The sequence below is a fragment of the Stenella coeruleoalba genome, assembly GCF_951394435.1.
Source record: "Stenella coeruleoalba genome assembly, chromosome: 5".
Taxonomy (NCBI): Eukaryota; Metazoa; Chordata; class Mammalia; order Artiodactyla; family Delphinidae; genus Stenella; species Stenella coeruleoalba.
The window spans coordinates 143,289,483-143,306,370 of NC_137150.1; the positions used below are offsets into that span (position 1 = coordinate 143,289,483).

General features: G+C 49.3%; 1 protein-coding gene across 4 annotated transcripts in view; it reads left to right on the plus strand.

Moving 5' to 3' along the window:
- The window catches only part of ADARB1 (adenosine deaminase RNA specific B1), a 115,740-nt gene that overhangs the window by 85,006 nt on the left and 13,846 nt on the right, over nt 1-16,888 (plus strand). For all 4 annotated transcript variants that reach the window (XM_079922294.1, XM_079922293.1, XM_079922292.1 and 1 more), the window contains 3 exons: nt 104-252; nt 1,297-1,465; nt 8,760-8,941. In XM_079922294.1, the coding sequence (XP_079778420.1) occupies nt 104-252; nt 1,297-1,465; nt 8,760-8,941 (500 nt within the window). The remainder of the gene's footprint in view (nt 1-103; nt 253-1,296; nt 1,466-8,759; nt 8,942-16,888) is intronic.

Here is a 16,888-nt window from a genome sequence, read left to right on the forward strand (position 1 = left end):
CCGTTGAAAACACTGGCCTTTGCAAATCATCGTAAGCTATGACAGACTAAATTTTGATTGTATTCAGCTTTCAAGTTTATCTTTGCAACTTGTTTCCTTTCAGTAGCAAAGATGATCAAAAAAGATCCATCTTTGAGAAGTCCGAGCGGGGAGGATTTAAGCTGAAGGAGAAGGTCCGGTTCCATCTGTACATCAGCACCTCCCCCTGTGGAGATGCCAGGATCTTCTCGCCACACGAGCCCGTCCTGGAAGGTACGGCACCAGGCTCGTCCACGGCCACAGTGTCTCGAGAAAATTCATGACTGTGTAGAACAGAGAAAAGGATAAACCTACATTAATATCCTTTCTTCTTTAAAAACTTCAACCTTGGATGTGGACCTGGTAGGAACATATAGAAACACGAGGTTTTTCTTCTCAGTAAGTTGAAATTTTAATGAAGGAAAATGTGGATTCTAATGAGAAATTAGAATAGAGTGAGGATATTAGATCAAAATTGCTATCAGTTTTTAAATGTGGGTAATACCTGTCTCTGAATTGGAAGTGTACGTCATCAGCCATGTTTCTGGGGAGTCGTAGTGTAATGAGTGTGTAATCGAATTAGAAAAGCAGGTGCAGGCTGGTGGCCACCACGTGCCCCCATCCTCCCTCGTTCTCACGTTTGTTAGGGCTCTTGTTTCACAGGAGTTTGTACCCACATCCCTTCACAAGCGTAAGCATTATTTATTCCAAATAGAACATTTGATTATAAAAGCAACATATACCCACTGTAGAAAGTTGCTAAATATTTTTAAAACATAAAAAAGAAAATTTAAATCACTCCATATTCATATAACCTGGAGATAATCACTCTGGATGTGTGTGAATGCTTCCTGTGAATGTATTTCTGCATCATTATAGATTTATTTTTGAAAATTTAAATACACAGCAAAGAAATACAGCAAATACCCAAATATCCATCACCTAGAATTAGCAAATGTTAGCATCCTGTCCTGTCTGCTCCAGCTCGTTTCTAATGATAGAAATAAATCATTTTGATCAAAATGGAAGCCCTCTTTTCTCCCAGCCACTAAGGAGACCACCTTCTTGAACTTGGTTTGCAGTATACCCTCCTGTCAGATTTTATGTACTTACATGGTACACACATATCTTATGTGTATGTAGCGTAAACATACGCACACATAAGTGTAAAGTGTGTTTTGAATCGATAGGGTGTTGTTAGACGTGCTTTTCAGTGAGTTAAGTATATGGTCAACTACCGGTGGACCCTCTCAGGAGGATCTTATGTTTCTGTCCTAGAACCAGCAGACAGACATCCGAATCGTAAAGCCCGAGGACAGCTGCGGACGAAAATAGAGTCTGGTGAGGGGACGATCCCAGTCCGCTCGAACGCCAGCATCCAGACGTGGGACGGGGTGCTGCAAGGGGAGCGGCTGCTCACCATGTCCTGCAGTGACAAGATGGCGCGGTAAGCACCCCCCACCCCGCCGAGTACCTGGGGGGCGTGCTGCCGTTTCCAGAAACACCGGTGCTTCGCCCCCATTTCCCACCTCATGTGTTCCACAGATTCTCTGAAGGACTAAGGTTCCAAACAGGTGCTTCGGGGGTCACCTTGAGGGGGTAAAGGTGGGGTCTCTGTGGGCAGAGGCTCTTGAGCCCTGGGAGGCATCACTACAAAGGCACTGTGGATTAAAATCATGGGCAATTGGTATTTGAACTCAACCTCCAGCCCCCTCCCCTCCCAGGAGATCAGGGGGCAGGACTGAAAGTTCCCACCTTCTATAATCACATAGTTGGCTCCACAGACAACCAGCCCCCATCCTTAGGTGGGTGACAGAATTCACCTCGTTAACATAAGACACCTTTATGGCTCTAATCACTTAGGAAATTCCAAGGGTTTGGGAGCTATGAGCCAGGAACCCCAGAAGAAGACCAAATACATATAAGAAAAAAATATTTTTGGTCATCTGAATGACCGAGTATACTCTTCTGATGAATCACAATATCACAATTACTGTAGCTTCATAGTAAGTCTTGAGGTCAGATAGTCTCAGTTCTCCAACTTTGTTCTCCAGTGTTGTATTGGCTGTTCTGGGTCTTTTGCTCCTTCATATAAACTTTAGAATCAGTTTGTCAACATCCACAAAATCCTGTGCTGGGATTTTGATTGGGTTTGTGTTGAATCTATAGATCAGGTTGGGAAGAACTGACATCTTGACAATATTGAGTCTTCCTATCCATGAACATGGAATATCTCTCCATTTACTTAGTTCTCTGATTCTTTTGTCAGTTTTATAGTTTTCCTCATATAGGTCTTGAATACGTTTTGTTAGATTTGTACCTAAATATTTGATTTTGGGAGGTGTTAATGTAAATGGTATTATGTTTTTAATTTCAAGTTCTACATGTTCATTGTCGGTCACAAATGATTTTTGACCAAGGTTCAAAGCCAATTCAGTAGAGAAAGAACAGTCTTTTTAACAAATGGTGCTGGGACAATTGGACATCCCTATGGAGAAACAAAAGAAATGAACCTGATATTTTGCACCATATACAAACATTAACTGAAGATGTGTCACAGACCTAAATGTGTAAAAGTTCTAGAAGAAAACAGGAGAAAATCCTGGCAACTGGGATAGGCAGTTTCCTAGACCCGATACCAGAAGCACTGTCCATGAAAGGAAAAAGGGACAAGTTGGACCTCATCAAATTAAAAATTACTTCTTTGAAAGACACTGTTAAAAGAATGAGAAATAAAGTCACCGACTGGAAGAAAATATTTACAAATCATATATCTGATAAAGGGCCTGTATCCACAATATATAAAGACCCTCTAAACCCAACAAGGGGGAAAAACAATTTTTAAAATGGGCAAAATATTTTAATGGACACTTCACCAAAAAAGATGTCAAATTAGCACACGAGAAGACGCTCCACACCGTTAATCACGGGGCGTGCAGGAGGGCTGTGAAGGCACGTGTTGGCTCTAAGGCTAGACCCCTGCCCGGCGCGGCGGGGACCCCAGGAGCTGGAGCGCCAGCCTCCCAGGCTGGGGACCGATGCTGCAGCCACTCTGAGGACAGCTTGGCAGCCGTGTGCCGCAGCCATTCTACTCCTGTTTCCCGAGGGAAAGGGAAGCAGTGTCCCCAGAGACTCACATAGGAGTGCTCACAGCAGCTTCCCTGTACAAGTCAAAAGCTGGAAGCAGCCCGAACTGCTGTCAGTCTATAAACAGGGGTAAGCAGGGGGTGTGTCTGTGCCACGGGGCACTGCTCAGGCAAGGGACAGAATAAACAGTGACGTACAGTCAGTGCAACATGGGCACATCACGAAATAGCTATGCAGAGTACGGGAAACCAGAGGAGTGCTTACTGTGTGATTCCCTGTCTGCCCCTCAGCAGCTCACAGAAGTTAGGAAATGGTTGTAAGTAAGTGACAGAAAGCCCCACAGCTACTGAGTCAGGAAGAGAACAGTAGAGCAAATCCAAATAAGTTGAAAAAGAAAACGATAAAGACCGGAAATTATTATTAGACGCAACAGAGATGAGCAGCGAGGAGCACCGAGACCAAGTGCTGCTTCTTTGAAAAAGGTAATGAAATCGGCAGAACTTGGGCAAGTCTGACCAAGATAGAAGGCCCAGCCAGGCCAGATGAGGGGAGGAAAAGCGGGTGGTCAGGGATTCAGAGGAACGGAAACGTGCTCAGGTAGTTACGGTGAGAATTACGGACACTGCGTTACCAATATCTTTTTAGACTGAGATGAAATAAAAACTTTTTAGAAAAGTGTACATTTGTGAAATTGACCCAAGCGTAGGTGGAAAATTTGAATGGAATTCTAGCCATTAATTAACCAGTCGCCCCCACTCCCAAGAAACAGGTAAATGGAAGCAAGTCAAAGAGGTGGCTGTGGAGAAAGAGGACGCAGGTCTCCCAGGAGGCTTTTCTGTGAGAGGCTCTGCATTTGGGGGCCGGGGGGGCAGCAATTCCTGTTTATATAATCATTTCTACAGAATAGGAAAGTAGGGAAGGAACCGCAGCTCATTTTGTGGGCTGCCTGCCACCTTATCCCAAACCAGACCAGGAAGGAAAACAAAGTGACAAGCCATCCTCAATTATAAAAACGTTCACATTTACACTGAATCCAATCGTAATTTTTTTTTTGCTGTACGCGGGCCTCTCACTGTTGTGGCCTCTCCCGTTGCGGAGCACAGGCTCCAGACACGCAGGCTCAGCGGCCACGGCTCACGGGCCCAGCCACTACGCGGCACGTGGGATCTTCCTGGACCGGGGCACAAACCCGTGTCCCCTGCATCGGCAGGCGGACTCTCAACCACTGCGCCACCAGGGAAGCTCCAATCGTACTTTTAATAGCTTGATCGGTTTTTTCCAAATCTATAACTTCAATCAAAATCTCGTTTTTCATAGCACTTGACACTCAAGTGGAAAAGTAACCGCGTCAAGCTGAGTGGTAAAGGCAGCAGGGAGGTGTCATAGAGCACAGACCTGGAGAGGGACATCCGGGTACATGGTGCACCAGTTGTGAGCAGGTTCGCCTACACTGAGGAGGAAACGTAACTGGATAGAAGTTTATTGATCTCTCATGGAAATCAAGTTTGGGAACAGGTCACCCGGAGCTGCTGTGGTCGGCTGGTCACCCTGAGGCCAGGTTCCATCCTCCTGCACTGCCACTGTGTCGCCTGTCCTCAGGGTCTCCCCAGTGCCCAGAGCTGGCCAAATCCCCAGCAGCAGGAGGGCCAGATGGGCAGGCCTCCAGCGGCTCGGGCTGGCAGGGCAGCTGCGTTTCACCACCGGGGACCTGGTGTGCGGCCGCATCTCGTTGCGGAGGAGCCTGGGTTAGCTGCCGTCTGGAGGGGGATGGAGGCCCTGTTGCTCAGAAGGGAAGGGACGCGGGGCTGCAGCTGCAGTCTGTGCCACGTGGGGGCCTCGTGGACGAGGTGACCCTGCCGGCGTCCATCCTGAGCCAGGGCCATGTGCGCAGAGGCACCTGCCGACAGATGGAGACCCGGGGCTGCACCGAGGTGCCCGGCACTGCTGGCGGGCCTCCACCTCAGGAGGCTTCTTCAGCAGGGCACAGAAAGCCCAAATGAGAAAGAGAACCATGAATCAGTTTGACCATATTGAAAATTTAAAACTTATTTACCAAAACCCCCATAGATCTATTGGAAAGAAAAGCCACACGCTGGGAAAAGAGATCTGACTCACATAACCAGCAAAAGGTTTATAAAGAGAATTCCCACAGCTCAGCAAGTCAGAGGCATGGACTGGAAGGGCCTTTGCTGGGGCGCTGGGAACACTCCATCTTCCTGAAGTGGGGCTCCACCCATGCACAGAAAAGTCAAAGCTCAGGGACGCAAACCCTTAAGATCTGTGCCTTTCACCGTGTACAATGGTCGTCATCTCAAATAAGCAGACGCAAGGCAGGAGGAAGGGGACAGCGTGGGGACAAGCGCCCTGGCCTGCCCCCTTCCCAGCCCTGTGGCTCCACCACCCAGGGCTAGCGCTCGGCCCGTGAAGCTGCCCCCACTCAGACACGGGGGCTGGGATTGGGGGTCAGGTTCCCACACACGCCTGACTTGACTGCAAATCGAGGGTCCCAGGTCGACCATCCGTGGGTTCAGTAGGTCGCTAGGAAGGCTCACCGGTCGGCCAGATGGAAGGGGTACGTGGGAGGAGGGGCCCACCCCTCAGCCTGGGGCGCTTCCAGCCCTGTCCTCAGGGGTCTCTGTGCAGACGGATTGAATCCTTGGTCCTCCCAGAACCACCCTCTAATCTTGTGGTTGGTTCCCCTGGCCACCAGCCCCTTCCTCCCGAGTCACCTGGTCAGCATGAATCCGGCATGGTTGAAAGCGGCTAGTCGCTCCGTATCACACCAGCAAATGGCCGGATGGTGCCACGAGGCGGCCAGCTCCTCACAAGCCCCTCCCGCCCCTGCCGTGGGGGAGTGAAGGTCCCCTGGGCCGTCCCGTCCCTACGGAAGGCCCACAGCAGGTACGGGGAGGGCTGACCTGGGTCTTAGAGAGAGGCAGGGCCACCTCCCACAGATGGTTCCAGATGGGGACAAGGGCAGTGGGCCGGCTTTGGAGTGAGGCCACGGTGGGCTGGGGTGGGGGAGGTGAGCCCTGCTGCCGGGGTCCATCTGGAGGGCAGTCCTGGGAGCGGCGTGGGGCGCGGGGTGGGAGGGGCCCGCGGGGGGCTCCCCGCCTCTGGGTGAGTTCTGTTGGCTGCGCCGGGCGTGGGAGGGAGGGAGGGAGGGAGTTCTCGGCACTGCTGAGCCCGGAGGTGAGGGGAGCAGAGACCACCTGCCGGAGGGCAGCAGCTTGACTGTTCAGAGCGCTGGGGGGCCGCCACCTTCACCGTGTGGGCGCAGACTCAGAGGTGGGCCAGGAGGGCGAAGGGGGGTTTTGGCTGTGCCCCCTGGGATCGGGGGGAAGGCTGTAGGTCGGCACAGGGGAGCTGGGCTGGGGACGTGCGTGACAGCACGGCCACGCTCTGAAGCCCATCCTCTGAGAAGTGACAGAGCAGGAGGGACGCCTGTGTGCAGACGCCTGTGTGCTGGGGCGCCAGCACTGCAGCCCCTGTGAGGCGGGGTCGTGGGGTGGGGCCAGTTTCCAGTCTTCACAGAGGGCTGCCCTGGGGCGGCGGGCTGCAGCGCACACCCTAAGTGTGCACATCCTCGCTGTTCCCCGGAAGGCTCACTGGCGGGAGATGCAGTGGAGTGGCTGGTGTGCCAGACCATTGCCCACCAGGGCCTCCGCAGAGCAATCGTGCCTAGAGTTCGCGAAGCATGTGTTCAGAGCTAACGGCTTGTAAGGAGTATAGGTTTCTGCAGGATCGCTGTTTTCAAGTTTGCCCCAGGGGTCTGAATGCAGCTTAGTAAGGCCTAAACCCACAAAGAATCTTCTGATTTACATTAGAAAGGGTGCCCTGTGGTTTTCGTAAGCACCGAATGTTTCTTGCTTTTCCTCCCTAGATGGGAAAACGTGTGTTTTAATTTCCTCTTTAGAGCGGGGGAGGGATGGGATGTAGCAATTTGAGGATTTGTCCATTCAGCTCCTATCGATCTGTGTATGCCAGGCGTGTAGGTTAAGTGCTGGGGTATTTCCAGTGAACTAAACATTCCAGTCCCCCTCCACGTGGAGTGTATGTACGGGAGGGCGGGTGGTGGCGCACGGTAAGTGCTGCAGGAGGTCCGGGGGGCGGGCGGGGGGCCCAGGCGGCTGAGGGAGGTCCGCCGCGAGAGGGGCTGTCTGCAGAGACCGAGGTGGGGGCACTAAGGCCGCGCAGCCCAGCACGGGGTGGGGTGGGGGCGGACGTACCAGGCCAGACAGGCTGGCGGGCACCGGAAGGGTGGTGCTTCCTGGGGAAAAGATGGGGTGGGTGGGAGGGCTTGCGCTGAGGAGTGGCCTGGCCTGGGTTTCCACAGGGTCACGCGCGACTGTCCGGGAGGGGCCCCGGGGGTGGGGGCGTGTTTGCTGGGCTCCCCGTGGGAGGGGGCGGCGAGGGGGGCAGGGAGGTGACCTGACCCGGGTCCAGCAGAGGCCGTGGCGGCGGCCCCTGATCTATTCCGAGAGGAGGTCGCACAGGTTTGCTGGCCGCGGGCCGTTGACAGGGGTTTGGCCTGAGCCACGGAGCACGGGCTGGGCAGCTCAGGAGTTTGGGCCGCCCGCCCTGCTTACTGGCGCCGCGGTGCAGCTGGTGAGAGTGGAGCCGGGCAGGGCCGGGCCGGGGCTCTGAGGGCGGAGCCTGGGCCTTGCCTTCACGTCCCCAGTCCTCTCAGGGTCTGCCGGCCCCCAGGCCCCAGCCCTGTCCCCACGTGCTGTGCGGGGGCAGCTCCCCTGCGGCCTCCTACCCGCGCTCTGGGGTGCGGACCCGGTGGGTCCTGTGCTGGGCTCCCCGCCTGAGCTGGAAGAGCCCCCGCTGCCCCTCCCCCAGGACCGGCCGGCCTCCCCACCGCTTGCTCCCTGCCTGCCTGGCCGCGTCCCCTCCGGGACCCTCCCTGAGGTCGGCACCACCTTCTTCCTCGGGGACTCTGCCTTCCCTCAGGTTGATTTCCCTGAGTTTTAATTCTTGGTTCACATGTCTGCCTTGTTGCCGCTTGCGCCCGTAGGACGGCCCGCTGGCTCCAGGGGCGCGTGGGCTGTGCCCCTCCGCTGCCCAGACTCAGCACCCGGCGGTGCGGGTGCTTGGACGTGGGCTCCCAAGGCCCAGAGAGCGGCCCCCCTGCTGTGTGTAGGGATCGGGCAGCGGCGTGTCTGGTGGTGTGGAGAGCGAAGCCCTGGAGGGTCGGTGGTGTGACGGGGTGGGGGACCCTCACACACGCCAGCCAAACGCAGGGTCAGGGCGGTCGGCCCCGCTGCCGGGGAGCAGGAAGGAATCCGTTCCCGGTCTCCGGGGGCTCGTCTACAGCTACCTCCGTATTTATTAGAAGTAATAAAATAAAGATTTATTTTTCCTTTTGATTTTTCTCACCAGAAACGTGGCTCGTTGATACCTTTTCCGAGCTAAATAATCTTAAGTAAATGTGTCATCGTGGGAAACATAAAGGCAAAGGTCGTGCCTGCAGAAGATAATTTTTAAGCAGATTTTTTAAAGTTTCAAACTGCGAAGTGGGTTCTTTTTAACCGCTGCCCTCTTGCAGTTGGCTGACACTTGCACAGGGTGAGCGGTGCCGCATAAGCACACCGCTGTGGAGGGCGCGGGCCGGGGGGGCCGCACTGAGGAGCCTGTCCCTCTGCCTTCAGGTGGAACGTGGTGGGCATCCAGGGGTCCCTGCTCAGCGTCTTTGTGGAGCCGATCTACTTCTCCAGCATCATCCTGGGCAGCCTGTACCACGGGGACCACCTCTCCAGGGCCATGTACCAGCGCATCTCCAACATAGAGGACCTGCCTGCCCTGTACACCCTCAACAAGCCTCTGCTCAGCGGCAAGTATTTCGGGGGCGGTCTCCTTCCTCTGTCCCAGCACCTGAGTTTGCAGCCTGAGTCTTAGGAGGGAAGCACCAGAGGGAGGCTGCCCTGAGGCTATGGGGGAGCCCGGGCCAGAGCGGAAGGGATGGGTCATTTGAGTGAGTCCCTCGAGATTACTCTCTCTAGCTGATTGAAATTGCCATTTATGGGGAAACTAGAGCCCAGGCTCGGCACCTGTGTGCTTTTCTTTCACCCGTACTGGTGTGTGCAAGTCCTGTGTCAGTAGCAGAGGCTCACAGATGTTGTGAAGATCCCGCAGGCAGCGGCCGCCCGCGATGCAGCTGGGCCGGGCCCGGCGGGTGACGTCAGCACAGTGATGAGCCCTGCAGGCGGCCGGCGCCACACTCCCAGGCCTGCTCGCAGAGGTTGGCGATGGGGTGTGTGTGCCCATGACGAGCAGTGGTGTCTCTCAGTGGGGACTTGCCCCTACCCAGCGTGCCCTGTGCTACCAGTTGTTTGTTGTTTCTCTTTTAGAATGTCAGTGGCTAACAGTAAAGTGAACAAGAGCTTTTGAATTCAAGGGTCCTAACTGCTCAGGTCACCTTTATTTAAAAGGACACAGTTAAGGTATTTTTATGCTTTTGGAAATATCGCTTTACCTACTCTTTTAAGCTAGAACTAAAACCGTAACCCTGAAGTAGAATGCCTCTTGGTGTGCGAGTGTTTTGCCGTGGTCTGTGGTCTTGCTACTAGCCCATCTCTAACTAAGCAAAGCAACGTGGAACTTTATTTGAAAGCTTATCTCTTAGAGCACATGAATTACACAGGAACGAGAAAAACAAAAGTTGTTTTGGATCAAATTTTACAGCTCTCTAACTTTAACCGTTGTCTTTTAAGAAAAAAAAAAAACTGATAAAATTTGGTGGTTGAAATTGTAGCATCCACACCCATTGAACTTCCACTGGTAGATACGACGTAAGTGTACTTTGGTGTGTGTTGGTGTGTAAATTTCTCACGAGTCAGAAAATAATTTTCCCTGCTTAGTCCGTGTTCTACATTTGAGGAGAGAGTGCTTTGTTTCATCACAGCCGTCGCTTGTCTCTTACGTTCATAGCCACCGAAAGCATCGTGTGTGAAACACGCGGCATGCAGGAGGCGCTCAGCAGTCGTTGCTGACTAGTGCCCTGTTGCGTGGTGCTTACTAAGCGGGGTTGCTCCACCACTGCGACCTAAGAAGACAGGACCATTTCGCTAAAGGACTATTCCAAGGTGTTGAAAGGGTAGCTCACCTGTGAAAGTCAGATGTGTTTCACCACATCATAGGTATATGAAGTGCATCTGTATCTGTGAAAACGTGGAAAAATAGTGTTTCAGTTGGCGCTGCACCACATATGTTTGTTAAAAACGTGAAATTATAAATAAGGAAAGAATCTGCTCTTCCTTCTTCCTCCCCGGTATCATCTCTGACCCCAAAGCCTGGGGCCCACAGGTACCACTGCGGGTGTCGTCACAGACGAAAGGATTCGAACAGCAGAAGTCTGGAGGTGGGGGGGTGTCAGTGTCTTAAGGTCTTGGGAGGTCACACTCCTTTGAAATGGGTCCCACAGCAAAGCCCTCAGCACTTTCTCACAGTGGGTCCCACAGTTAGTAAGTGCCCGGGACAGGGGAGCACCCAGCACATGTGAGTTGCCCCGTTCTCGTCCTCTGGCCGTGCACACGTGGTGCGCATCTGTGTGTTTAACAGTTCGCGTCGTGTTTGTCGTTCCTTTTTCACTTCACGGTTTATCACAGATCATTCCCACGTTGAAAAGAGAATGAAATGTGACAGCAGCGAGAGAACCATAGTGTTGGAAGGGAGCAAGGAAAACGGACCTGAACGCCGTGCAGAGAGAGGCTGACGTAACTAAACAAGGTTTCCTGGAAACCAGAGCAACTCTCGGTGGACTGATTTAAAGACTTAGCAGTGAGCTGTTTTTGAAGATGCTGTCGAGGTTAAAATGAGAATTTTATTTTAATTTCAGCATAAACAGCATGCGTTTACTTTCGGAAAGAATTTCCTGGTGGTGAGCCTTTGCCTTGGACGCTCACGTGATGCTCTTCCCCGGCCTCCTGAGCTCTCTCGTTTATCCTTTTCAGATTAGTTTCAAATCCAGCACCTGCACGTTTCAGGACAGCTCTGGCTTCTCCACTGGACCCCTGAGTCTGAGCTTCTCGACTGGCCCAGTCTGCTGTCCATGTGCACTGGGAGAACTCAAGAAGAAAGACCAAGGTGCTGGACTGGCCCAGTGCCCCAGCTCCAGGGGCCGTGGTCACAGCCAGGCTGCCTGGGGTCACGGGATGAGACTCCCCCCAGTGCTGGTTTTACTGCCAGCGATGCCACAAAACAGGAGCACGCAGAGGAAGAGGCCAAGATGGGGAAGCAAGGGTGTGAGCTCACCTCCCCGTGAGCTCCACAAAGATACCTCCACACGGAGCACTCCTCACTGAACACTAGCTGCAAACTGGCAGGAGGATGGCTGTACAACCAAGGCTGCAAGAACGAGACACACGTAATTGGGTGGGACGGGAAGCAGAGCGGCGGGTCACGACCTGTGCCCCCGGGAGGAGACTCAGAGGAAAAGGGAGATCGCAGGGCCGACACCAGCCCTGGGGAGTGAGTCGTGAGAGCCACAGACAGGGCATCCTAGTCCTGGGGTCCTACATGTAGGAGACAAGCCTCTTGTTCCTCGGAGAGCCGCTGGGACAGATGGAAGGGCTAGAGAAGCCTGGACTCCCCGCTGTTGAGGAGCACGGGTGCTGGCTGACCCCACGTAGGGAGGGGAGAGGTCTGCCTTAGTGATGCTTCTGTTCTGCTCTCCCCAGCCTGAGCGAAGTGACCACCCTGGCCCTGCCCACCCCACCCCACACCTCGGCACTGGACCTAGGGCAGCCAGGACCTGGGAAAAGACTTGATCTGAGGATGCAGAGGTGACCCAGAGGCCTGGGGTGTGGTCTGGGTGGGGTGATGTCAGCCACTGTTGGTGCTTACTCAGGTGGCCACCTGAATTCCCATAACTGCCTCGGCACATGTCCCAGCCCAAGCTGAGTGAACACCCCAGCCCTGCCTACTCCACTCCACAGCACAGCACTAGACAGGGGAAAAGATGTGACCATGGGCTGCATCTGAGCAGAGCTGCAGACGCCTACACAGGCAGCATCAGACCTCTGTAAGCACACAAGCCCCTTTGGCTTCAGCACTCCCCTCCCTTGGGGCAAAGTACTCAGTGCAGGAGACGGAAAAACACACACTTCAAGGGCACAGAGCCAACTCGAGCCCAACCCTCAGGGCTTCCGCTCCAGCAGCTTGTTTGCTGACCTCACCCCTGACAGGGTGGCGATGGCCACTGAGCAGAGAGGAAGTCCCACCTCATACCCTGCCCCGCACAGGCTCTAGCCCCTCCATCTCCAGCCACATCCCCTCCCAAGGTGACAGTGGCCAGCATACCCTGAGGAAGGATGTGACTGGTGTCCACGTCAAATCCAGCCCTCACGGCAAAGACACTGGGCAAACAGTCTGCATAGTGATGCCCCCACGTGGGATCATCCCTTGAGGACCACCATAGGTAACTGCTTCAGGTAAATGCACAGAGACAGGGAACGTTAAATGAAATGAAAGGCAGAGGAACTACTCTCCATTGGAAAAAAGAGAAAACCCCAGAAAAAATAATGTAACAGAAATAAGCAATTTACCAAAGAATTCAAAACATTGGTAACAAAAATCCTAACTGAGTTAGGGAAGAGGATTGCTCTAAACACAGATCTTCTTAATAAGGAACTAGAAAATATAACAAAGACCCAGTCAAAAATAGATAATTCAATATCTGAGATTAAAAAGCATTCTAGAAGCCACGAGTAATAGGCTAAATGCCACAGAAGAACACATAAGTGATCTGGAAGATAGAAGAATGGAAATCACCCAGTCAGAACAGTAGACAGAAAGACAAATGAAAACAAAACCAAAAAATGAGGAACATACGAGATCTCTGGGATAACATCAAACATGCCAACACTCACATTTTAGGGGTTCTAGAAGGAGGAGAGAGAGAGAAGGGTATCGAAATTATGGCTGAAACTTCCTAAACCTAAGGAAGGAAACAGATATCCAGGTACAGGAAGTACAGAGGGTCCCAAACAAAATGAACCCAATCAGACCCACACCAAGATATATAATTAAAATGGCAAAAGTTCCAGGTAATGAATTCTAAAGGCAGCAAGAGAAAAACAAGGAGTCAGTTACGTGGGAACCCTGATAGGTCTGTCAGCTGATTTCTCTGCAGAAACTTTGCAGGCCAGAAGCGAGGGGCATGATATATTCAAAGTGCTGAAACCTGGGATACTCTAACCAAAAAGGTTATCATTTAGAATAGAAGAAGAGATAAAGGATTTCTTAGACAAGCCAAAACTAAAAGAATTTGACAATACTAAACTTACCCTAAAAGAAATGTTGAAGGGTCTTCTCTAAATGGAAAAGAAGTAAGAATATGTAGGAAGAGAAGATCCCAACAGGAAAGGCAAATATATAGCAAGGATTGAAGATCACTTAAATAATCCAGTATGTAATTAAAAGACAAACGTGAAAGCAGCTGTGACTACAATATACAGTAAAGGGATAAACGTGAAGATGTAAAATATATCAAAAATACAAAATGTGGGGGAGGAGAGTAAAAAATGTAGCTTTTAGAATGCATTTGAACTTAAATGACTCAGTTTAAATCAAGTAGTTATGATCATGGGTCAACATATAGGAACCCCAAGGTAACCACAAATCTAAAACCTACAACAGGTACACAAAAACCAAAAAGAAAGGAACCCAAGCATACTACTAAAGAAAATCATCAAACCACACAAGGGAAATGAAAAGAAGAAATGAACAGAGAAGAACTACAAAAACAACTGGAAAACAATAAGATGGCAATAAGTACATACCTATCAATATTTATAGTTTAAATGTCAGTGGACTGAATGCTCTGATCAAAGGACATAGGGTGGCTGATTGGATACTAAACAAGACCCTTCAGTATGCTGCCAAGAAGAGACTCACTTCAGGGTAAAAGACACACACAGACTGAAAGTGAGGAGATGGAAAAAGATATTCCATGCAAACAGAAACGACAAGAAAGAGGAGATAGCAATACTCATATCAGACAAAATAGACTAGAACGAAGGCTATAACAAAGACAAAGAAGGGCATTATATAGTGATAAAGGGAATCAATACAAGAAAAGGATATACTGTTCCTTAACATATACACACCCAATACAGGAGCACCTAAATGGATAAAGGAAATACTAACAGACATAAAGGGACAAATTGACAATAATACAATAACAGTAGGGGGCTTTAACACTCCCCTCACATCAATGGACAGATCAGACAGAAATCAGTAAGGCAGCAGTGGTCTCAAATGACACAGTAGACCAGACTTGGTCTTGGATTTGATTGATATCTATAGGACATTACATCCAAAACCAGCAGAATACACATTCTTCTCAAGTGCACATAGAATGTTCTCCAGGATAGATTACATACTAGGTCACAAGAAAAGCCTTAACAAATTTAAGAGGATAGAAATTATACCAAGAGTTGTTTCTGACCACAATGTTGTTTCTGAAATCAACTGTTGAAAGAAAAACAGGAAAAGAAGAAACACGTGGAGACTAAACAACATGCTACTAAAAAATAGTGGATCAATGAGGAAATCAGAAAATACTTCAAGACAGATGAACATGGAAACACAACTTCCCAAAACCTATGGAATGCAGCAGAAGTGATTTGAGAGGGAAGTTCATGGCAATACAGGCCTTCCTCAGGTAACAAGAAAAATTTGAAGTAAACAACCTAGGCTACCATCTAAAAAAATTACAAAAAGAAGAACAAACAAAACCCAAAGTCAGCAGAAGAAAGGAAATAATAAAGATCAGAGAAGAAATAAATAAAAAAGAGATTTAAAAAAAAATTGAAAAGGTAAATGAAACCAAGAGCTGGTTTATTTGTACAGATAAACAAAATTGATAAACTTTTAGCCAAGCTTATCAAGAATAAAAAAAGAGAGAGGATCCAAATAAACAAATTAAGAAATGAAAGAGGAGAAATACCAACTGATACCACAGAAATACAAAAAAAAACATAAGAGAGTACTATGTATAGTTATATGCCAAAAAATTGGACAATCTAATGAGAGATGGTATGCCAACAAATTGGACAATCTAGTGAGAAATGGACAGATTTCTAGAAACATACAGCCTGGCAAGACGGAGTCAAGAAGAAACAGATAATTTGAGCAGAGCAATCACTAGAAGTGAAATTGAATTTGTAATTAAAAAAAAAAAAAAAAAGGGCTTCCCTGGTGGCGCAGTGGTTGAGAGTCCGCCTGCCGATGCAGGGGACGGGTTTGTGCCCCAGTCCAGGAAGATCCCACATGCCGCGGAGCGGCTGGGCCCGTGAGCCATGGCCGCTGAGCCTGCGTGTCCGGAGCCTGTGCTCCGCAGTGGGAGAGGCCACAACAGTGAGAGGCCCGTGTACCACACACACAAAAAAAACAAAACAAAACAAAACAAAAACCTCCCAGAAAACAAAAGTCTAAGACTGGACAGCTTCACAGGGGAATTCTACCAAACATACAAAGAACATACACCTATCCTTCTTAAACTATTCCTAAAAGTGGAAGAGGACAGAATGTTCCCAAATTCATTCTACGAGGCCACCATTACCTGATACCAAAACCAGACAAGACACCACAAGAAAAGAAAATTATGGGCCAATATCTTTGATGAATATAGATGCAAGTATCCCCAACAAAATATTAGCAAACCAAATCCAACGATACATAAAAAGGATCATGTACCATGATCAAGTTGGATTTATTCCAGGGTCACAAGGATGGTTTAAAGGTCACAAGTCAATCAGTGTGATACACCACACACCACATCAACAAAATGAAGGATAAAAATCACATGATCATCTCAGTAGATGCAGGAAAAAGCATTTGACAAAATTCACCATCCATCATGACAAAAACTCTCATTAAAGTAGGTATAGAGGGAATATACCTCAACATAATAAAGGCCATTTATGACAAGCCCACAGACAACATAATACTCAGTGGTGAAAAGCTAAAAACCTTCCTGCTAAATGCAGAAACAAGACAATGATGCCCACTCTTGCCATTTCTATTTAATATAGTATTGGAAGTCCTAGCCACAGCAATCAGACAAGAAAAAGGAATAAAAGATATCCAGATTGGAAGGGAAGAGGTAAAACTGTCAGTATTTGCAGATGATGTGATAATTTTTATAGAGAACCCTAAAGTCTCCACCCAAATCCTATTAGAACTAATAAGTGAATTCAGTAAGGTTGCAGGATACAAGATTACTATACCGAAATCATTTGTGTTTCTGTACACTAATAATGAAATATCAGAAAGAGAACATTTTAAAAAATAATACCATTTAAAAATCATCTCAAAAAGAATAAAATACCTAGGAATATACTTAACCAAGGAGGTGAAAGACCTGAAAACTATAAAATATTGATGAAGGAAATTGAAGGTGATACAAAGAAATGGAACGATACCCCATGCTTTTGGATTGGAAGAATTAATATTGTTAAAATGGCTATTCTACCCAAAGAAATCTACAGATATAATGCAATCTCTATCAAAATACCCATGACATTTTTTCACAGAACTAGATCAAATAGTCCTAAAATTCTTATGGAACCACAAAAGACCCTGAATTGCCAAAGCAATCCTGAGAAAAAAGAACAAAGCTGGAGGAATCATCCTCCCTGACTTCAGACTATATTTCAAAGCTACAGCAATCAAAACAGTGTGGTATTGGTGCAAAAAACAGGTACATAGATCAGTGGAACAGAATAGAGAGCCCAGAAATTAACCCACACACCTACAGTTAATTAATCTTCAACAA